Source organism: Desmodus rotundus, chromosome 9, assembly GCF_022682495.2.
Source record: "Desmodus rotundus isolate HL8 chromosome 9, HLdesRot8A.1, whole genome shotgun sequence".
Classification (NCBI taxonomy): domain Eukaryota; kingdom Metazoa; phylum Chordata; class Mammalia; order Chiroptera; family Phyllostomidae; genus Desmodus; species Desmodus rotundus.
In genome coordinates, this window is record NC_071395.1 from 107,718,922 (window position 1) to 107,740,904 (window position 21,983).

A 21,983-nucleotide genomic window follows, 5' to 3' on the forward strand; every position below is an offset into this window, starting at 1 on the left:
AAGTCATAGCCAGGCGGCCTGGCTCAGTCTGGCCTCACTCACTGAAGCCAGGCTCTGCAGGCCAGCAGAGCTGGGTTTCAGGGTGTTTTGGTGAGGTTTGCCAGAGGCTAATTCTGCAGTCCCCAAAGCTGGAGGAAATCGTGTGCTTGGGATAGGGGCTGTGCCACCTGCTGGAATGCTGCCCGCTCTTTGCAGGCGGGATTGGATTTTCAGAAGAGGCCTGCAGAGGCCTCCCTTCTCCTGTTGCCCCTGTGCTGCAGCCTGCAGGCACCAGAGATCATGGCTGACCTTGACTCCTTGACTCCAAGATACCCAGACCAAAGAAGCTGCTGTTCTTAGCAAGATATTCACTGCATTCCGCAGACTGAAGGAGTCGGAGAGGCAGGGGCTTGCCTTCCAGCCTTCCAGGTATCAGACACAACGCCCCGAGTCCCCGAGCAGCTTGCCCTGTTCAGGCTTCCAAGGATATCAAAGAACAAAGTACCCGACTCTTTCCTACCTTGGGCAGGACCTGGAACTTGGAAACACTTCCTGGCAGAGGCTTGATCAGCTCTGGGCCAAGTCCCAGCCCGAACTGCCTGTGTGATGTGGGGTGCTCAGCAGCCCCTGGAGAGAGCTTGGCCTTGATTGACCCGGGTCATGGAATGGAAACTGTGAGGCCTGCGGCTGCTCCGGAAGAAACAGATCTCCTGGAAAGGCCTCAGTGTCTCCCTCCAAAACCGCGTGGCCTGCTCCTTGGACTCTGTTGTTCATGGTGGGGACCCTGCCCCACCCTCAGCATCACCACCCAGGTCTTTGGGAGTCAGCTCGGCAACTGCTATGTTAGCCACCTCTTTGTCCAAATAGCCCTTGGGTTCCTCACTCAGCCCCTTCCAGGACTTCAGGTCAGAGCTCTCAGAGAACCATTGTTTGGGGTTCAAGGCCTCCCCACAAGGAGCCTTGGCTGGGGCAGGGTGGTGGAGCCATGGCTGGCCAGAACTAAACAAGGGAAGGACCTGGGGCCGCCTCCCCTGGGACCTGCCCCAGGCAGCTACTGTTGGACAGCCTCCTGGGCGTGGCCCTCACTCTGCCGCCAGTTCTCTGGGCTGGCGCCGGGCTGGGGACTCCCCTGTGTCTGAATGTTTATCTCCTGCCTTTGGATTGACTCTGCTTTTGACCCCTGACCCTGTGGCAAATTCCCACAGCCTCCCTTTTGTAGGGAGAGAGGTGGAGAGGAAGGAGGCCTGGTCTCTGGATGGAGGTCTGTACAGGGCTTGTTTCCCTACACATGCCTAATTTCGTAGATGCTAACGTCTGGTTTGAAGGCTGGCCCACACCTAGCCACTGAAGACCTTGCCTGCACCTCCCTTCTAATTTCCATTAGCCGCCCCGAGCCTGCCCCCCACCCCCGCCCCCGCCCTTACTCCCCTGCTCACTGAAGCCAAAGGGTGTGTGACCCACTGGTCTTTTAATTCTTTGCTCAGAGATGACCAGCACTTAACCAGCCCAAGGGATGGCCCAAAGGCCTTGGGGCACAACGGACTAGAAGGGGGAAGGGCTGTCCCAGCAGGGGAGGGGGCAGCCTTCTTTTGGCCTGGCCCACCTGCCCAGACAGGAGACCCAAGGCTTGGGTTCTGCCCTACTGCCAAGTGAAAGCAGCCCTGCCAATAGACTGTCCCTGGGGAGCCTTTGTGGGACAGTTTCATTCAATTCAATTAAATACTGGCTGCAGGCAAGGTGCTGCGTCAGGGAAGGGAGAAGTGTCACCTTTCTGTCTTGGCTTTTCTCTGGGCTGTGGGCGGGGCATCCATTTCCAGGGTGGGGGAGGAATTGCATTGTTCTGCTTGATACATCTCACTTGTTTCTAATAAAGGAAGCAGCTGAATAAACCCCTTCCGCCCTCCTGGTTTTCCTCTGCACCAGCAGGTGGTGGTGGCGCAGATGAGCCTGTGGGGGATAGAGGGCCCCCTCTCCTTGAGAGTGAGCGCCCTGCAGGAAAGGTTCTTTTTGTGGCCACAGCACGGGGCAGCTCCTGAAGACACTTGGCGAGGCCACCCTGTCAGGGCAGACTGGGCTCTTCCCCCCCCAAATCTCTACCCACCATCAAGGAGCCAGTACTGACCCAGCTTCACTCCGAGTGTGGGGAGCAGCTGGTAGATCAGCCCCCTCTCACTCGTTCAGATGCCACATCTCCCTCTGGGCCAGGGGTCCGGGGTCTGCTGAGCCACCAGGGCTTTCAGCACTGCAGGTCAGCCAGCCCCACTGCCCACCTGCTGATCTGGCTTCTGCGGAAGGGCCTGAGGCACTGCTTTGACTTCTCATTCCCTGTTGTCTTCCTCTGCAACTTTTTAAAATTTTCTTAAAACATACTTTTAATACATATTTTTATCCTCACTGAGGACATGCTTATTGGTTTTAGAGAGAGGTGAAGGGTGGGGCATCAGCGTGAAGACAGAACCATGGATCGGTTACCTCGTATGTGACCTTACTGGGGATCGAAACCTGCGACTTTGGTTTACAGGACGATGCTCCAACCAAGTGAGCCACACTGGCCAGGGCATCCTCTGGAACTATTCATTCATTCCCTGACCCTGTGCTCCTTCCAGACCCCATGGCTGGTGCCTGAGCCCCTTTCGGGGGAACCTGGGCCCTGAGCTGCAGCCTGAGAGGACACGACTTGCGTTTGGGAACTGCCGTCCAGCTCTGCCCTTGTTCAGGGTTAGTGTGTTCCCTGAGGGGGGACCCAAGGTGTCAGGGCTCCACCTTTAACCCTAGAAAAACATGTTTCTGCCCGGTTTTCTCTGGATTCTGTCATTTGGTGTCTCTGCGGCTCCCTCTCCTAGCATCTTTGGAGGCAGCCGGGAGCAGCCATGGCCTTCAGGCCTTCATCTGAAAGGCGGCTTGGCCGGCAGAAGGTGAGCCCCGGATTTCTGGGATCTGTCTACCCCACCGAGTCCGGAAAGTCGGGGACCTGCCTGAGGCCCCTCAGAGTCCTGCCCCCACTCCATAGGGCCTAAGAGCTCTGTCCCAGCAGAAGGCCATCCAGCTGCCTCCCCACTGAAGGCCCCTCTGAGGTGGGGGGGCGGGCAGCTTGTGATTGGCGTCCTCAGTCTTGCGATGCCAGCAGCAGCTTTAAGCTAAGAGGGGTGGGGGCTACTTTGAGCCGTGGAGTCTCCTCCAGCACCCGCTGGTAGTCTAGACAAACTCACACCAGCCTCTGCGGAAGGGCCTGAGAGGCCCTGCCCCTGTCCCTCCTCATGGGCCTGGCTGTGGCCTCGGGTGCTTAGGGTGGCAGTGGTAAAGGAAATTTCCTTCTTTATTTTTAAAAATAGTTTTGTTCTACTGTTCTCTCTAGGGCTCTTCTATGACATGAGCTAAAACCTACTTCTTGGTGTCCCTAGGGCTCCCAACCTCCACTCTGTCTGGCTTTAGCGAGAGAAGGGAGCTCAGGTTCAAAAGCTGGAGGGAGGAGCCCAGGAAAACCTGAGGAGGGAGCCCTAGGGGGGTGGCCAGTGCCTGGGTGGGGGGCAAGGGGGGCGAGGCGCTTACGTCCTGCTCCCAGGTCTCCTGGCTCCTGGTGGCAGAAGGCCTGGCTCTTCATGGGCTATGGGCTGCAGGTGGGCCGAGGATTCCAGGAGCTGGGGCCCTTATCAGGGCTGCAGGGCAAAGGTCAACCACCCTTTCTTCAGGAGGGGCTGAGGCTGAGGTGGAGCCTGGCGAGCACACAAAGTGGGCAGGCTGGAGGGGCTGGTCCTCCCACTGCCCAGGGGAGAAGGCCTCTGGGGCGGGCAGCATGCAGACTGGTGTCCGCAGATCCCCAAGGTGGGTCAGTCGGGCCTTCAGGAGCGCTGGATCCGGATATGGACAAAGAGTGTGGCTGGTGACAGTGAGGCACCATCCTTGGAAAGCAGGTGGATGTGACGGTACCCTGTAGGGAGAGTAGCCGGGCGTCAGGTTTGCCACCTACCATCCTGCAGGGCTGTGCAGGGTGCAGCCCACACCTGCCCCTGGGGGCTGGGTCCCAGCTCGGGCCAGCTCAGGCACGGCTCATGGGAAACTCGCAGCCCCGAGGTCCAGATGCCTGTCCCTCTTCATGTCCACCTATCCCGCCAACCTTGCTTCAGGCTGTTGAGAGGCAGTGTGAACTGGCCCACAAAGTCGTTGGGGGACGTGGTGTCGTAATCTTCTACCACGAACCGGACCAGCACCAGCTCCGGGACCCGCAACTGGAACTGCAGGGTCTGCCCCCAGCGGGGATTGAAGCCTAGGGCACAGATAGGCTTGGTGGTCAAAGCCAGCTGGTCCTGCCGGGCAGCGCCCTGCATCCTCTGCTGCCTGCCGGCCTCCCCCCACCCCCGCCGCAGTAGGCTCACTCACCATTGTTGAGCACGTAGGTGGTTTCCTTGCGCGCGCAGTCTGTGGGCACCCCATGGATCTCAATGCGCACCAGGGGGTCCACAATGGAGCTAGGCTTCTCTGCATTCAGCTTGGGCAGCTGCTGTGCGGTCAGCACCTGCAGGGGAGGAGGAGGGGCTTCAGCCTGGCCTCCACACCCACCCAGGACTCTGAGCGCCCTCCCACCAAGCAGGCCTCCACTGCCTTCCTCCACTTCAGGCTGGCGCCCTGAGGATGAGGGCTGCTGGAGCCAGCTCCAAGCCCAGTGCAGGGCACGGCCCAGGATGCCAACCTGGACAGTGAGAGTAGTTCTGGGGGGTCCTGGGCTCTCAGGGTCGAAGTCTGTGTCAGGCTGCCGCAGGCACTCGGGTTTCAGGATGTAGCCACACTGCCCGTTGACGAGGAAGCGCCCGGCGTTGAGGTCCATCTCGTAGCCTGGCGTCTGGAAGTTCAGGGCCACTGTGGACACCATGGGGTCAGGACAGGGGCTCTTAGTGGCCTTCTCACTGTGCAGTTTCAGGAGCCTCACTGCCCTCTCCCGCAGACAGGCCGCAGGCAGAGGGCTCAGCTTCTGTCTAAAGAGGAGCCTGGGCCCTACTGCCGGGGAGTGCTGCCCCCCACCATGGCATGGGGGCTGTGTCATGGCAGCCAGCGGGTCCAGCCTCCATGGCCAGCTGGTAGCACTTGAGACTGGGATGTGGGGCTGAGTGGGGCATGCTGGAGAAGCCCCCAGGAGCCAAGGCCTGAGATTTCAGTACCTCAGGAGGGAGGGAGAGAGGGAGAGAAATGTCAACCGGCTGCCAGCAACCTCTCGAATGCCCCCAACTGGGGACCTTTTGGTTTGCAGGCTCGTGCTCAATCCAAGAGCCACATCAGCCAGGGCCCTGCTCGCAATTCTTTAGTAATTGTTTTTATCAACAAAACACTCTTGGCCCTAGCCTGGTAGCTCGGTTGATGAGCGCATTGTCCCAATAGGCCAAGGTTGGGGGTTCAATTCCCCATTAGGGCATGTGGAAGAATCAAGCAATAAATGAATAAGTGGGACAACAAATTGATGTTTCTCCCTCTCTCTCCACACAATCAATAAATAAAATTTTTATAAAAACCACTTTTTCCACCTAGAAAGCTGCGTGGCCCTATCACTGTGGGGGCCTGCCATGCACCCCGAAGGCCGCCAACAAAGCATCGCCCCGCTCGCTCGCGCCTCCAGCCACACTCACCCAGCTGGCAGCCCGAGTTCCACATCTCCTGGGGGCTGTAGTTGGCCGAGTTCATCCGAAGCCCCAGCGGGTAGACGCGGGTCAGTTGGCAGGCGTTGTGCCTGACGAAGCTGTTCCCTGATGGGAAGCCGGGGTGTGATTGTTACAGGCTCCTGGGGTGTCCCTCACCTGGAGGGCCTGTATCCCCTCCCTCGAATGCAGAGACAAGCTGGGAACAGAGGCTGAATTCCCATCCCCAGCTTGCCCTGCTCCAGCTCCTCTTCTCTCTGACCCAGAGGAGGTTGCTGAAGTCGGGCAGAGTCCGCCTCCCGCACTCCTGACTCAGTGCCCGGAACACGCAACTCCAGGCTGACACCCTCCAGCACACGGCTTCCCGGACGCTCCCTGTGCGCCGTGCCCCCAGGCCTTTGTGCAACCCGGTCACCCTGCTGCTTCCTCGTCTTGCCAGGTGTCTTCTCAGCCATGACTTGTCCAGGAATCTTCCCCTGATCTCACCCCCTTCTGCTGCACCCCCCCACCCCACCCCAGTCCCTATCATGGCCCAACTGCACCCCCGTATCGTAATTACCCAGCTGTGTCTGGCTCTACCACTAGGCTGTGTGCCTGGGAGGGTAGACAGCAGACTCCCTGCTCCCTGGGCTGTCTCCCCTCCACGAGTGCCGGGCCTGGTGCTGGCCATGTGCTACATACCTGTTCCCTCTCTGGGGTCCCCCTGACCTCTTTATTGCCCCCCAAACTCTCTCCATTTCCTTTCCAGACCATCTTCAGGAATCCCCCGCCACACAAGCAGCCTACAGCCCCCAGCTCCTACCTGCCTCTCGGATGAGCTTCTTGGCCTTGCGCTCGCTCAGGGAGCAGATGTGCCGGGGCTGGGGCGGGACAGAGGCAGGGCCCAGGGTCCGGAGGCGGGTGGCACAGCAGTACACAACCAAGGCTGACAGTTCCGGGGCGATCTGCTTGGCCTGGGGGATGGGCCTCACTCAGGGGGGGTCCTCTGGCCCCGGGCCCTCGTCCTCTTTCCCTCCCTCCCCTGCCACCTGCCCCAAGCTCTGCAGCAGTACAGAGCCCCCGTCTAGCCCACCCTACTCACCCCTCGCTTCTGTTCCACAGCCTCCATCCCCTCTTCTTCCTCCTCCTCTTCCTCATCCTCCTCCCGGTCGGAGAGAATCCGACCGTCCTCACCCGGAGCAGCTGGCAGCTTCTTCCCCTTCACCAGGACCCGGCCCTTTAGCTGCTGTAGAGGCCAATACAGGTGGATTGAGCCCTCTCACCCCGTGTCAGCCGGCTGCTCAGTCACTCAGCCACCCTTGTGTGAGGGGCTGGCTGGGGGTGAGAGGCCAGGAAAGAGACACAAAGATGAGTGGTTTCTAATAGAAAAAAATAAAAAGGGGAAACGACCTGTGCGGCCATGAATAGGGGACTGGCTAGTGAGGTCCCAGCAAACGTCAGAATACTACACAGCAGCCATTAAAACGAAGGAGGCAACTCGGGAAAGAGAAGTCGCCCTCTTCAAACAAGATCTCAAACGAATGAAGAAGTGTAGGGCGTGGAGTCACATGATCTTCCTTGTGGAACATTTGAAAGAGAAGATGGCTGTGGACCAGGGTACACGTGCATGGGGAGACTCCGGAAGGGCACACTAGAAACTGCTGAAGGTGGTCACTTCCTGTGAAACAGGACGGGGTGAGTTCAAGTGGAAGCAAACTCCTTTTCCTTTGTATACACTTAGTATAGCTCGAATTTTTTTTACCACATGTGTTTTTTTATACTAATATAATATAAATTATTATTATATTTAATACCAATATAAATAATATATTATTAATATATTATTATCGATATTATAATAAATATAATACAAATAATATTTTATTATAATATAAAATTATACTACATACACACAAAGGTGAATCAACATTTTTTACATATTTGAGATTGGGAGCAGGAGGAGAGGTTTCTCAAGGAGCTAGAAAAGTATACGTATCCTGAGGGGGCAGATAAAATGCTTTGGGGTTTGGGAGGAGAGGAGGCAGGATCGCCTCTGGCCAGAATGCTGGGGCAGTTTCTACGGCCACAGGAAGAGGCTGCTTAAGCTGCACTAAAATTCTAAGCAGGTGGTGCTTGGCAAGCCAGATGGCTGGGAAGGGAGCTCCAGGTGGAGATGTTGTCAACCAGGGCCTTCGAGGCAGGAATGGCTGAGCTCGCAGGGACTCTGTGGGTGGCAGCTAGGGAAAGCAGGGGGATGGGGGCCGGGTCACGGAAGGCCTTGAATGCCCGGTGAGAGGGCGGGGTTGGTCTAGTCCAAATTGGAGGGTAGGAAACTGCTAAGACCCTGACGTGGAAAATGTCTGATGAAGGGAGGAGCAGGGGAAGGTGAAGGCAGAGAGGGGGGAAGGGCCGGACCGGGAAGGTGGCCCGCAGACAGACCCTTCCCCTCCTAAGCTGGGGCTCTGGGAGCATCACCTCTGGGGATGGCAGCTCTTCAGGGTTCTGGGAGTCCAGTGCCTGCGTCACCAGCATGTCCCCCAGGATGGTGCGGAGGTGGTGAGCCATGACAGCCTGCTGCTCTAGCCCACAGTGGTTCTCAAGGGACAGGATGACAGGGTATGGGGACAGCTGTTGGGGGGAGAAGCAGCAGCTCAGAGTCACTCCTCTCCTCCTCCCGTCCCAACCAGGACCCCTGCTACTTGCAACCCCCAGTCCCTTCAGGACAGGCGGGCAAAGGCAGGGCTCCGGAGCACTCTCGTGGTTGGGGGGACTGAGTCAGTGGGACGGGGGACATACACTGGGGTAGGTGTGTGTGCATGCGTGGGGGGCACAGGTCAGATATGGGGCCTCAGGGAAGGGGCGGGCTGTCTGGGAGGCTTTCTACGGTCATGACGTCATGACGTCGACAGGTCACTGCGGTGCACTCTCTCCCCCCAGTTCGTTTGTTGGCGGCAAGGTTTGTGCAGCTCGACCAAAACGGCAGTTTTTGTAGATGCCATACTGAGTTTCTCTTATGACTTACTCTCTGGGAGTAATGCCTGCGCTGTCCTTCCCTACCCCCAGGTCTTTTTCTGGAAATTGTGGGATTTTAAACATTTACTGCACATGGGGGTGGGAGAAGGGAGCCTGTCGCTCAGCTTTATCCTACCCCACTGGCGGGCCGCTCCGGCGGAGCCTGGTGAGTGAGTGATTCTCTGGGCAGAGGTTTCTTTTGGAAGGACGGAGGGCAGCTGGGCTCACCTCGAAGGCGTGGTCATGCACGACCTGGACCACATCCCGGAACAGGATCTTGGAGGTGAGCGTGTGGCCATGGTAAATGATGGGCTCCCCTCCCGGCCCCTCCCAGCAGTCCAGCTCCACGCAGCGGCACCCCTGGGCAAAGGCCCTGCAGACAGACAGAAGGACAGGTAAGGCATCATGCAGATGTGGATGGCACAGAGGAGGGGAACAGGCTGAGCCAGGTGGGCCCCAGAAACCCCACAGTGGGAGCTGAGCCCCATTTCCCCACCCAGCTGGGCTCCCAGGAGTGCTCACAGCCACCATCCCCCCCACTAGGTACCTAACATAGGCCTCGGTGCTGCTGGGGCCCCCGATCTGGGAGTCGGTCAGATAGGTATTGTGCGAGGAGGAGATGAAGTAGTGGGCGAGGGGCTGGTCCATGTCCTGGAACACGCACGTGTGGGCTGGGTTCAGGGCGGCCCCCTCGGGTGACAACAGGTACATCATGAAGCCATCCAGCGTCATTAGTTCGTGCTGCTTGGCTGCAGGGATGGGCAGAAGACAGCATCAGGCCCCATAGGGGACTCCTGCACCCAGCCCCAAATGCCCCAAAGTTCACTGCACTCAATAATAATGGGCTCCTGTCTACTGACTGGACTCTACAAAGTTACCCTAGGAGGCGGGTACATTAATATGTCATTTTACAGATGTGGCAGTGGAGGCTGGAAGAGGCGGGACAACTTCCCGAGATGGCACCCACAGCCAACAGCCAAGGATAGCGGAGCCCACTCTGCTGGGGGCCCAGACTGTGCAGACCCCAGCCCATCTGTCGGACGCCCACCTGTCTCATTGAGCTCATGGGTCTGGATGAGCTGCTGAGCGCGGGCCAGCGTGGCACCATCCTCGCCCTGGTCCTCCAGGAACTCCAGCAACTCCGGGGCACTCAGCACGCGGTCCTCGCCCGAGTACCGGTGGAAGATCTCCTCCAGCTCGGGGCGCTTCAGCAGCCGCAGCAGGAACTCCTCGATCTCAGTCCCCTCCAGCCGCTCGTTGTTGGAGTGGTCACACTCCTGGAAAACAGAGGGAGAAATTCAGAGGAGGGGACACCCCAGGAAGGCTGGCCTGCCCTGGCACGCCTGGCGTCTACTGGGAAAGCTGGCCGGGGAGGCAGGGGTCCTCCGCTTCACAGGTGGGGAGACTGAGGGCTAGTGAGGCTCCGGTCTTGCTCAAGCACACGCAGCTGGTGACCTGCAGGGCCGAGATGCTAAGGGCGGTCCCTCGGGTTCAGTGCCTATCCCTCCGTACCATAACCTAACCCAAGAATTGAGGTGTGGGAGGAAAAACGGTGACCTGGAGGCAGGCCTGAACTCCGAGCACATTACTGTCCTTACACCCCCACGTTCACACCCAGGGTCAACGTGGAGCTGCTGGACTGGGGGTACAGGTGTCACGGGCTGGTCACACAGTCACCATGCACACAGGGATCTTCCACATGCCCTGACTGGGCCAGGGACGCAGAGCCCAAGCCGTGTGCCCCGTCTGCACTGCCACACATGTGGAGGTGTCACACGGGCCACAGTGGAGGGGGGTGCACACGTGTTCCTGGGAGCCAGCTCCTTCCTTTGCTCCCGTGTGCAAGTCACACAGAGTCATCTGTGCAAAGGGTGTCCTGTGGACTTAGAGAAAGGAAAACTACAGCTTTGCAGCTCACTTGGGAGGGGCAGGGAGCCCCGAGGTCCTCCCTGCCCTTGGGGCCTTCTGTCCTCCTGAGAGCAAGGAGAGCAGCTCAGGCGGCACTGCCACTGTAGCCTCTGGACAGGGTCAAAGGGTAAGTGGGCCCAGCTGTGGCCTTTCTGCTGGGAGAGGCCCTCCCTCTGTCCACAAAAGCTGGGTGGAGAGGAACGCTGATGACTCAGAGGGGGGGCCCCCCCGAGAGCAGAGGTTAGAGGTCGCAGAGGAGGCAGAACCCACCTTGAAGAGGCGGTAGGCGTACATGTCATTCATGTCCACATTGAGCATCCTGAGCAGGCTCTTGATCTCCTTGAAGCTCATCTTGCTGTCCTGGTTGGAGTCAGCCCGGTGCAGGTAGGAGTGGATCCAGGTGTGGGTGCTCAGGAAATAACCAGCAACAGCTGACAGGTAACTGACAGGCATGTAGCCACCACCTGGCTTTCGGGGGGGGGGGGGGGGGCTTCCCAGTGCAGGGCCCTGTACGCTGCCTGCGCACCGCAGCGGGCTGTCCTCCATGCGACTGGGCTCCTCAGAGTCGGGAGGCGCGTCACCACCCTTAGTTTTGAAGACAAGGGGCTAGGGACTCCGGCTCAGGCTGTGGGCCCCGGAAGGACAGGGCATACCTCCCCTCGGCTAGGGTCCCGCCCCCCACTCTCCAGGGCAGGATATTGATCCAGGCGCTCGCGCTGGCTCATGGCGTCCAGGCGTGTGCGCAGCTTGGCCAAGCCGCGCACCCAGCGCTGCGCCTCCTCGGCCGTGGGCGCCACCAGGTCCAGGTTCTTGCGGCGGCCCTTGAAGGCGATGGTGAGGCAGCGCTCGGGTGCGAAGGCTCCCCCGAAGCGCCGCAGGCCCTCGGACTGGTGCCCCTCGCGGACCGCCTCGATGTGCTGCACGAAGACTGCGGGAAGGGGTGGCCACGCGCGGCCGAGTCAGGCGGCGGCCTGGCAGGGCACCGTCCCTAGCCTACCCGGTGCCCGCCCCACGCAACTCACAGATGTGCTGCGACGGCGCGCGCCGGACGCGCCGCTGGAACCACACACTCAGGCCGTCCTCCTGCAGCCGGTACAGCCGCTCCTTCTGCCACGTCCGCGAGCGGATCTTACAGAGCCGGGAGCCCCGCAGCATGGCGTGCACATCCTCATCCTCCGTCAGGCCTGCGGGGCAGGAGGCCGGGTGCGTTAGCGCTGCACCGGGCCCTGCGAGGACCTCCTGCCACGCTTCCCCCAGTGGGAGCTGTGACCTCCCTCCCAGAGCCTCTTCAAGCCCACACAGGACTCTCTCTCCTTAGTGGAACGTGCCCTCAATACCGAGTTTGACCCGAGGCTTGGTGTGTCCCACCCAGATTCCCCTGGGAGGTGTGCCAGTCCCAGGCCCTTCCTCGCTGCAGCAGTCTCCGGAGGCCCTGGAAGCAGAACCACTCCTCTAGCAGGACATGGGCCTCAGGCCTCAGAGTCCACCTTTCTGCCGCCCTCCTCCATGATGGCTTCCAGGCTTCAAGCCCAGAATCTGTGATGTATCCTTTTCACAGCGTATGAAACCCTGACCACCATCAAGAAAGTAGTCTCATTATCTAACCTAAATCTCTCTTGCTGCAACCCAAGCTCCTCACCTCTGCTTTCCCAAGGAGAAGGGACTGCAGAGGCCACTCTGGCTGCACGATCACAGATGAAAGCCTCCAGGACCTGCCTTGGCTAACCAGAGGCCACTCTCCAGCTGTCCTCTTTGTGCCCCGCTGGGGCCCAGCTGAAAACACGGTCTCCTGTGACAGCTGGCATTTGCCCAGCCACTGTCACAACCCCTCGGCCCACATGTGCTCGCCGGTCACAGCGTCCTGGGCAAGGCAAAGAGCTTACAAAGACCTACTGCACACGCCCCAGGCCCTGCTCACGTGTTAACACTCGAGGAGACGAGCCAGAAGCTTCTGTCACTTGCTGGAATTTTAAGGTACAGACGGAAGTGGTGGGAACAGGCTGAAGACCCCAGAGGTCCGGCTCCAGAACATTCGCCCCATGGCCACGATATGGAGCCCCTACCCCTCTGCTCCTGTCGTCCCCCTTCTCCCCTGCCCCACCACCCGCCTGGGCAGGACAGGCAGGGAAGGGCAGCATTGAATTAGTTGTTTATTTCATATTCAATTTATTTTAATTTTTAAAAAGTGCACCCATTTTCTCCTACCCATCCCCCCAACCACCAGCTACCACCCCCCCTCCGGCAACCACCCATCTGCTCTTTGTATCTCTGAGCTTGGTTATTTATTTATTATTTATTTTTGGATTCCACATGTAAGAGAGACCATATGGTATTTGTCTTTCTCTGACTTATCTTACTCCGCACGATGCCCTCCAGGTCCAGCCATGTTGGGGTGAAGGGCGAGATTTCATCTTTTTATGGCTGAGGTCACACATATATACACCACATCTTCTTGATCCACTCCTCTATCAATGGACTCTCAGTTTGCTTCCACACCTTGGCTATTGTAAATAATGCTGCCACAAATACCGGGGTGCCTATATCTTTTTGAGTTAGTGTTTTCATTTCTTTTGGATAAATGCCCAGAAATGTGAACACTGGATCATATGACAATTCTAGTTTTAATTTTTTTGAGGAAATGCCACACTGTTTTCCGCAGAGCTGCACCGGCTTACGCTCCCCCCCACAATAATTTCCCCTTTTCCCTACGTCCTCGCCGACATTTGCTGTCTCTCGTCTTTCTGATGACAGGCACCCTGGCAGGTGTGAGGTGATACTCTGGTTCTGATTTGCATTTCCCTGATGGTTAATGATGCTGAGCACCTTTGCATGTGCCTGATGGCCGGCTGTATGTCCTCTTTGGAAAAATGCCTATTCAGATCTTTTGCCCATTTTTTAATCAGACTGTTTATTTATTTATATTTTTTTGCCATTGAGTTGTATGAGTTTTTAAAACATATTTTGGGTAGTAGCTCCTTATCAGATATATGGTTTGGAAGTATTTTAGAAGGAGCAGAATTTAAATTCAGCGTTCTGGAGGGTCAAGTCCTAACTGTCACTTCCCAGGAACACAGCCTTGGTGGCACCAACCTGTGACCTCTCTAAGCCTCTTGTTCTCCATTCATTCACTGGAGACCACAGCAGTGCCCGCTGCAAAATCCAGAACTCAGGCAAGATGCTGCAGGCGCCCACCCTGCTTGGGTCTGCCTCTGCAGGGGCTGAAACCACAGGTTTAGGGGCCTGGGCACAATAGGAGGTGTGGGAGCCTGGCAAACTATGGGGCCCACACCCTTTGGGAGGAGGGGGCAGCCAGAGGCAGATGAGGGCCCAGAATTTTCAGAGAACCAAAATCTGGATTTGTAGTGAGGCCTCCAGATTTTTCAATGTTGGCAACTGAATCAAATCAAAGCAACGAAAAACCCAAAACACCACTGTGTGGGCCAAAGGGAATGGGAAGGTGGGCTTCTCTTCCTCCCTTTATTTCAACAAGCCCCCCAAACTGGGTTTGGCTTAGGCTCTGTGCCCCAAGGCCCCTGCTTGCCCGGATGCAGATGCGGAATGAAGGAATCGGGTCTGAATCCCTGGGTCTTCCCCTCTCTCTCTCACCCTCTCCCTCTCTCCCTTTCTCTCTCTGTCTCTCTCTCTTTCTCTCTTGGCCTTTGCAGTACCCTTCCCCCTTCTGTTCCTCAAGGTCCAGCGCAGACATGACCTCCTCCAGGAAGTCTTAACAACACGTTTTACTTTAATTAAAACAAACATCCCACCTGAACTGTAATTTCAGGAGACTTGAATAAACTCAAGGGCAGGGATGAGCCAGGCTTGCACCCAGTGTTTTCTGAAAGGGGAGGCAGAAGGACAGACAGCTGTGGGTACTAAGAGCTCCCGGCCCCAGCCCTGCCCCTTCTGACCGAGTTCAGGGCAGAGGCCTCGTGGGTCTGGATTCTCAACCCTGGCTGTGCACCAGTATCACCTGTGGGAGGCTGCAAAACCCATGGAGCAGAGATTCTCATCAAGCAGGTGCAGGCTGGGGCCTGAGCATCTGTGAGTTTAAAAATCCACCCTGTGACTGAGGGCAATCAGGCCATCGGGAGCAGGAGAAGTCTGCCATCCTTAGGAGGCTGACGTCCCCCTTGAGGCCACCCTGTGGCCCCAGTGGCTCCAAGGGGGTTTCTTAGGGTTTAGACTGCGGTCCTCTGGATGCGTCAGTGCCCACTCGGTGCCCGCTAGTCGGGAAGGGCAGGTGGAATGTAGCATGCACCAGGCCAAGAGGCTCACCAGGCCCTCAGACCCCCATCCCCACATCTGGGAAACCTCTGAATTCTGTCCTCCTGAGAAACAGTGGGGTGGGGGCAGAACAGTCAGGGAAACCTGCAGGGCCACCACAACTGAGCCCAGCACCCTCCACCTGTTCAGCTGTGGGGAAAGGGCCCTTCATCTCCATGACTACCAGGCTCTGCAGCTGCAGCCCCTCCCCTGACCTGGCTAGCCCTCTGATGCCAAGCCCATTGCTGGAGGGCAGGGTGGAAAGGAGGGGCGGGTAGTGAATGACTAAGGCCAGAAATGGAGGTGAGTCACTCAGGGCCAGCTTTGTCCAGAGTTTTCTGCAAACAGGACATGGAGACAGGCAGCCTGAACTCTTGATCAGCCTCCCACTGGGACAGGCTCCCACGCCGAGGAGGTCCCTGCTTCTGGCCTCAGCCCCAGCTTCCCCCTGAATCTGCAGGGGGGAAGGGGGACATTCCAGTCTGTCCACCCAACAGGCACTAGCCCCTGGGTCACACTGCCTCTTGGTTCACACTGTCCCCAGTGGACAAGCCAAACAGAAGGAGGGTGTAGGGCCAGGTTGGGCCGGGTGCTGAGTCTATTTCCCCATTGCTTGAGCTTCTGAACTGAGGGGTAGTGAGGGCTGTGAGGTGGCAGACAAAAGGGGCAGGACCAACAGAGGTGAGGGGGTGCACCAGGTCTGGGCAGAGATGCTGGGAAGGGCCTGGCTCTCTGCCCAGCTACCCAGTAAACATTCACAGGTCCTGCCAAGCCCGAACCCACATATGTCTCCTCCACCTCATTCCTACCTGCCCCGAGCGGGCGCACAAGCTGCCTGCCTCCAGCTGCCTGTGATTTCTGGGGGCTCTCTGTCCCTACGTCTCTGCCTCGACGCTGGGCTGGCAGCACCATGGCTACCTGCACTGAGCAGGCGAGGGAACGGTCATGAAATAACAGTAGGAACAGCGAGGACAAACAATGGCCAGAACGTGGACACAACCCAGGTGTTCACCGACAAATAGATAAGCAAAATGAGGTATTGTCCATACAGTGGAATATTATTCAAGCATAAAAGGAGCGAAATGTGATCTAGGCTACAACGTGGATGAGCCTCGAAAACACTATGCTGGCCCTGGCTGGGTAGCTCACTTAGTCAGAGCATCGTCCCAATACGCCAAGGCGGCGGGTTCAAATCCCGGTCAGGGCTCACACAAGGTTCAACCAATGAATGCGTAAATAAGTGGAGCAACAAATGAACATCTCCCTCTCTCTCCCCGCCCCGCCCCGCCCTCTGCCTGCCCCTTCTCCCTGAAATCAATACATGAAAACATAAAATAAAACATTATGCTAAGGGAAATAAGCCAGACCCAAATGTTGTATGATTCCATTTACACGAGGTACCTAATATGGTCAGATTCATAGAGACAGATTATATGTCACTTATACTTCAATAAAAAAAAAAAAAAATCAGAGACAGAAAGTAGGTTGGAGGACCAGGGACTGAGAGATGGGAGGAATAGGGAATTATTGCTTAATGATTATGGAGTTTCTGTTTAGGGTGATAGAAAAGTTTTTAGAAGAGATATCACAACATTGTGAATTATAAATAATGCCATTGAAAAAGCCACTTAAAAGTGGTTCAAATGGCCAGTTTTATACTATATACATATTTTAACACAATTTCTAAAGAGCACTAATGTAGTATGTCAGAAACCACTGTACACTGTAAACGGGCAAATGCACGGTATGGGAATTCTCAATAAAGAAGTTAAAGAGGCGCAGCATGGCTGGCCTGAACAGGGTCACGGGGCGGGGAGAGGTGGAGCTGGAATGCGTGAGAGTAGGGGAGGCCTAACCCCAGAGCCGAGAGTGGCTCAGATGAGCTAACGCACAGAAACATTCCATTCAGGGCCTGGCCCGCAGCAGGCACTCGATAAATGAGAATAAAGAAGGAAGCCGGGTCGTGACCCGGGAGGGACGAGGGCCCCAGGTGTCCCACCGCATCTGTCCTCCTCAGTCCCACGGCCTCCAGCTGGCCCCTTCCCTTCCCAGTGTAGACAGAGGGGTAGGGTGCAGAGAGCAGGGTGTGAAAAGAGTGGTAGGTCTCCGGTGAGAGTGTGCGCAGGGTGGTGTGCCAGTACAGAGTGTGCGCACTGGGGTGTGTGTGTGTGGTTGGTGGGCTGGAGAAAGGTGGGTCAGCCTGGGGAGGAAAGGAGACAATGTGCGTGTGTGCCAGTGCGCACTCAGGAAGGGCACGTGGGGTTCCAGCAGGAATGTGAGACACGCAGGGAACGGTGACAGCTGACAGCTTCGTGCCAATGGGGGAGGGGGAGCAAGAGCAGCTTTTCCCGGTGGCTGGGGCCATGAGGCTCTGGGAGGGGACACACAAGGGCGAGGGGCCCCAGACACCTTCCCACCCAAACCCTCTAGCCAGTAGGCAGCCCCGGCACCGTGGGGACCAAGCGAGTCCCTCTTGCCCCCACTTGCTGCCACACCCAGGGCTAGAGCCCAGCAGAGCTCAGCGCCAGAGTCCACAACATTCCTTGGAGAACCAGGACGGTCAGGGAAGGCCAGTGGCGCTTCCCCTGCCCCTGGGCCAGATCCGGTGAGAGGAAGGTGGCGGCACCCTTCCTGGCAGGCCCGGAACTGGCAGGAAGCTGGTGTGGGGGCCGAGGTTGTGGGAGGGGGCTCCCCAGAGCTCAAGAAGGAGAAGAGGCTGAGGTGGCAGGTGAGGGGACCACAAGGCATGACAGAGTCAGCCCCCCAGTCCTGCCTGGAATGCTCCTGCTCAGCCAGGAGGGATGCCCTGCCCCCTCCCCCACCAGGCCAGGCACCGCCAGCACTGGGGGCCACTCTGCCGACCCCCACCTGCCAGCCAGGGCAGCCCCACTCACCCCGCAGGAGACATCCGGGGCAGCCCATTGGCAGAGCCCTCCTGCCCTGTGGCACCTGGCGCTTTGTGCAGGCCAGGGAGGGCGGGGAGCAGGATCCTGCCCACTCAGGGCTCTGCTTGCTGGGCGGATTGGGGACAGGGTGGGGCGTGAGGAGTGCAGAGTCAGAAAGGGGTTCTGGGAGACGGTGTTGTCAGATAAAAGGGTGCCCAGTTAAATTTGAATTTCAAATAAGCAACGAATCATATTTTAGTATAAGTTGTCCCAAATCACTCTTTATTTGAAATTCACATTTCACCGGGCATCCTGTATTGCATTAGGCAAGCCTGTGACAGCACCCCTGGGGGCTGGCAGCGCCCTCCCCAGGAAGAATCGCTCATTCAATCATGGCGTTCAGGGTCCGGACTCTGGACCAGCCTGCCTGGGCTCACGTCCTCTCTCAGCTACTGCCCAGCTCGGAACCTCTCCGAACGACAGTCTCCTCATTTGTGAGACCGGGCTCACCCTATCGCCCCTGTCACATCATCGTGAGCGCTAAATGAGCTAATATGCTCAGTGCCTCGGCACAGTGTATACAGGTGTTGATTAGCATCCCTTCATTCTGGCAATAAAGAGTCACCATTGAAATCTAGGCTTTGGCAGCAGGCAGGCAGGCAGAGGCTGTGTGGCCTCCAGCGGCTTCACCCCGTCACCTCGAGTCTCTCCTCTGTGAGGTGAGGACGGCGGCAGCGCCTTCCCCTTGGGGCTGACGCTCGATCTGGGCTGATGCAGCCTCAGCACTGTGCCTGGCCTACCACAGGTGTTCCCCGGGCCTCTCCTCCCTCTTCAACCACTCCTTCGCTTCCAGGGGGCAGGCCAAGCCGGCAGCCATCCTGGGGCAGGGAGAGGAGAGGGACCCAGGGCTCCACAAATGACTCCCAGTCATTGTAGGTGGCCCTTCCTCCCTCCTGCCCCTTGTCCTAGTTCCCCCAGTACGGTCCCAAAGGCCCTTTGTTTTTTAGCCCCCCTGAGCGTCTGACCTCGGAGCCCCTCCCTGCCCAGGTATCTCTTGTGACTTGATCTGAAATAAAATATGTTCTGTTAGCCTAAGGGGTGTGGCCACAGCCAGGAGGGTCATCTCAGGACCACCGTGGTGGCGAGCTGAGGCCTGGGTGTGGACATCTGAGCGCCTGGGCCCCGGGACACCTGGGTTTCCTCTCCACCCTGTCCTGAGACTCAGTGAGGCCTGGGGAAGGGGCATTCCCCACACACTGGACATTCCTCTCTGAGCAGTCACGCAGCAGGACAAGGCAGTGGTGAGGAGGAAGGGCAGCCAGGTGACATTCTGACACCCACACAGTTTGACAGTGTCACTGTGACCAAGTGGCGGAGCTCCCGCACGGCCTTACGCAGCCTTGGCTCAGCTGTAATTATTTGTTTACATGAGTCTCCTGCCATGGAATTGTGTGCCCCCTGAGGGCAGGGCGCTGTTATCCAGCCCGGCGCCTGCACACCGATGGCGCTGAGTAAGCGACAGGGGTGCAGGCCGACCCCTCTGCCCTCCCCTGGCAGCCAGAGACCCTGTGAGTGGCTGGCTCCTCTGGCTCTCTTCGGTGGCACTTCAACTCCCCACGGCTTTCCTCCTCTCCCCAAGCCACCACTGCTCCTTAGCCCAGAGAACGAAGGACACTGACACCCACCGGAGACCCCTTTCCAATCCCGCCGACTGCAGAGTCCAGCCCCGTCTGAATCCTAGGTGGTTCTGGAATCTATCTCAGCCACACCAGCCCAAGTCTGTCTGCCCAGCTCACCCCTCAGCCTTCCGGCTATGGGTCTCCCCGTTTCACCCCTCAGCCTCCTGGCTATGGGTCCCCGTTTCACCCCTGCCTTCATCCAACCCAGCCCTGCTCGGCACGGCTCTTGCCCTCCAGAGCAAGCCCGAGCCCTATAAGGAGGGGCCGTGAGATCTGGCCCTACCTGCCTCTCCCCTTTTGCCTCACTCCAGTCTCTGGCTCTTGGGTGCAGCCAGAGCCCTTGCTGCTTCCCTGGCATCTCAGTTGCCCCCTCCCTTCCTAGTCTCCTTTCTTTGCTTCATTGTCTGACCTCCTTCCTAATGCTCAGTTCTCGAAGGGCCAGGACTGTGTCTGTCCTATCTGTTGCTGAATCCCCAGGGCAGAGCATACCATAGGCACTCAATGAATGTTTGTTGAATGCATGCATGATTGACGGAGGGAGGGCAGAGACCATGTCTTATGTCTTCATAAGGAGGATGCCAGGTGTGTTGCTCAGAACATAAATAAATTCAGATCGAATGAGTGACAGGAAGTAGCAGTAAGAAAAAGGGGGTAGAGAGCAGTAGCAAAAAAAAGGCAAGACCGGCAATTGGGACCCCTGAATTCTGCTCCAAGATTTACACAGGTTTCCTGGGCAGCCCTGCGCTTCTGTTCCCTCAACTCCCCGCCCCTTCCCCCCCCACCCCCGGGCTCTCCATCATTAACTATTCTACAGACAGCAGTTCTGATACACCAGTTTCACGGCATTTCACATTTTACAAAGTACTCACACCTGTGCCCCCATCTTTGAAGCCACCTGACCACCTAGGCAGCCCCACTTTCCCAGACTCTGAGGGGACCAGGCACAGTGTGGAATAACAGCCTGCAGGCCAGCCTTCACCTCTTACTAGCTGTGTGGTTATAGATAAATTCCTCAACTTCTCTGAGTTCGTGTCCTCATCTGCGACATGGGAATTGTACCATCTACCTGTCAGGAAGGTGAAGACTGGATGACACCGCGTATGGAACTAACTTCCCAGTGCCGCCTGTCTCTGGAAGATGCTTAATAAGCCACAGTTATACTCCCGTCCCCCAGGGGTTCTCCCCAAATCGGAGATGGGAACTCTGGCTTTCTGGTACAGTGTTCTCACCAGTTGGACCAGTCCTACCAGTGCTGTGTTGCTGCTGCAACCCCTCTGGGGGCTGCCAGGCTGGGGGTCTGGCTTGAGAGGTCAGTCTGTTCCATGACTCTTAGGTCCTTCTAAGGGTGGCCAAGAACCCGGGATGCCCTGGGACCCTCGCAGACCCTGGAAGGCACGGGGCGTTGGAAAGGTGGACGCCTCCAGCCTGTCTCCCACTCCACTCTCCGGCCCTCAGGGACCCCCAATCCGCACCCCTCGCCCAGACTCTCACTCCAGCACGCCCCGCGGCCGCCTCCTGGTGGGAAACAAAGGCCACACCGGGCGCCAAGCTTGGGCCTCGGGACCGCGGGTGGCTGTAGGTGAGACCCCCAGATGGAATGACTCGGGCATTGTACACCTCGCCATACTACCCACGACCTCCCTGAAGCCTAGCGGGAAGCCCCCTAACGGCTCGCCGGAACACCCCGGCCCTCCCAGGCTGAGCCGTGGGAGACAGTCCGTGCCCACCCGAACCGCCCCCTCCGGTCACTGACCCATCTTTTTCAGCGCTCGAAGCCCGGGCCTCTTGGTGCCGCCGTTCTGGGGTGCCGGCGGAGGCGGGAGCGCGACGGACGCTGCGACTTGGGCCGGCACCGGGGGCTCCCGGCGCCGGCGGCTCCTCCAGCGGCCGCACAGCATGCCTCGGTGGGGGCCGGGGCCGAGGCCGGGGCCGGGCCCGGTGTCTGCGCGCGGGAACAGGGCAGCGGGGACGCCGCTCCGGCCCGGCCCCGGCTCTGCGTCCGGTCGCAGGCGAAGAAACTTAGCGGCGCCGGGAGGGAGTCGGAAGGAGTAGGTGTCGGGAGGAGGGAGAATAGAAGGGACAAGGTTCTGGGAAGGAGGGACACAGAGGGAGGGGGCGGGGCCGAGGATCGAGCAAGGGAGGTGCGAAGGGAGGAGGCGGGGACTCCAGGCCGAGAGGGGGTCGGAGGAGGGGGCGGATCCGAGCCCCCATCTTCCGAGTCTCCACCTTCGCCCCCTGCGCATGACTCCCCATTTGCCAAGCGGATCCCAACGTCGTCGGTGACCGGAACCACCGTTAGGGGCACCGGAGGGGACGAGGGTCGTCCTCCCGCACAGACACCTTTCCCTGGACCCCAAACTCAGAATGGACTCAGGACCCCTCACCACCTTCTCCTTCTCCAGTCCCACCGGGAGGCCTCAGAAGGGAGCCAGAGGGAAGACGGGGTCTGCAGGGCGGCTCGTCCCGGGCCAAGGGTCCTGGGTCCCGGAAAACTGATAGGGCCCTGGGAGTAGAGCCGGGCAGCAGGGCAGCCCGAACCGGAGGAGTTGGGGAGCGGCAAGTGGTGGGTGGGGGCGCAGGAAGGCTCATGCCGTGACCTCATAGGATTAACCCTCTCAGCGCCCGGCCAGTAGCCTTGTAGGAGTCTCGCGAGG

General features: G+C 58.3%; 1 protein-coding gene across 2 annotated transcripts; it reads right to left on the reverse strand.

Annotated features, from left to right (window-relative positions):
• Positions 1-1,416: 1,416 nt before the first annotated feature.
• Positions 1,417-21,440, reverse strand: PLCD3 (phospholipase C delta 3). Of its 2 annotated transcripts, none has more exons than XM_045190015.3 (15): positions 21,083-21,440; positions 11,525-11,686; positions 11,202-11,430; positions 10,773-10,902; positions 9,643-9,871; positions 9,142-9,343; positions 8,823-8,967; positions 8,058-8,210; positions 6,685-6,828; positions 6,406-6,556; positions 5,595-5,711; positions 4,667-4,833; positions 4,357-4,492; positions 4,094-4,243; positions 1,417-3,907 (listed from the first exon to the last, which is right to left on the reverse strand). In XM_045190015.3, the coding sequence occupies exons 1-15, from the start codon at positions 21,225-21,227 to the stop codon at positions 3,819-3,821; spliced, it is 2,349 nt and encodes a 782-aa protein (XP_045045950.2). In that variant the 5' UTR covers positions 21,228-21,440; the 3' UTR covers positions 1,417-3,818. The 2 variants fall into 2 exon arrangements, with proteins under 2 accessions (XP_045045950.2, XP_053767055.1); XM_053911080.2 differs by lacking the exon at positions 21,083-21,440 and adding an exon at positions 17,660-17,739.
• Positions 21,441-21,983: the final 543 nt, after the last annotated feature.

Bases quoted from the DNA above. Each gene is read 5' to 3' on its own strand.
- PLCD3 (XM_045190015.3), bottom strand. From the start codon at position 21,227: ATGCTGTGCGGCCGCTGGAGGAGCCGCCGGCGCCGGGAGCCCCCGGTG. The intron at 9,872-10,772 runs GTGGGTTCTGCC...TCTGTTTTCCAG, and splicing joins ACGCCTACCGCCTCTTCAAG to GAGTGTGACCACTCCAACAA. The intron at 5,712-6,405 runs GTAGGAGCTGGG...GCTTCCCATCAG, and splicing joins GAAGCTCATCCGAGAGGCAG to GGAACAGCTTCGTCAGGCAC.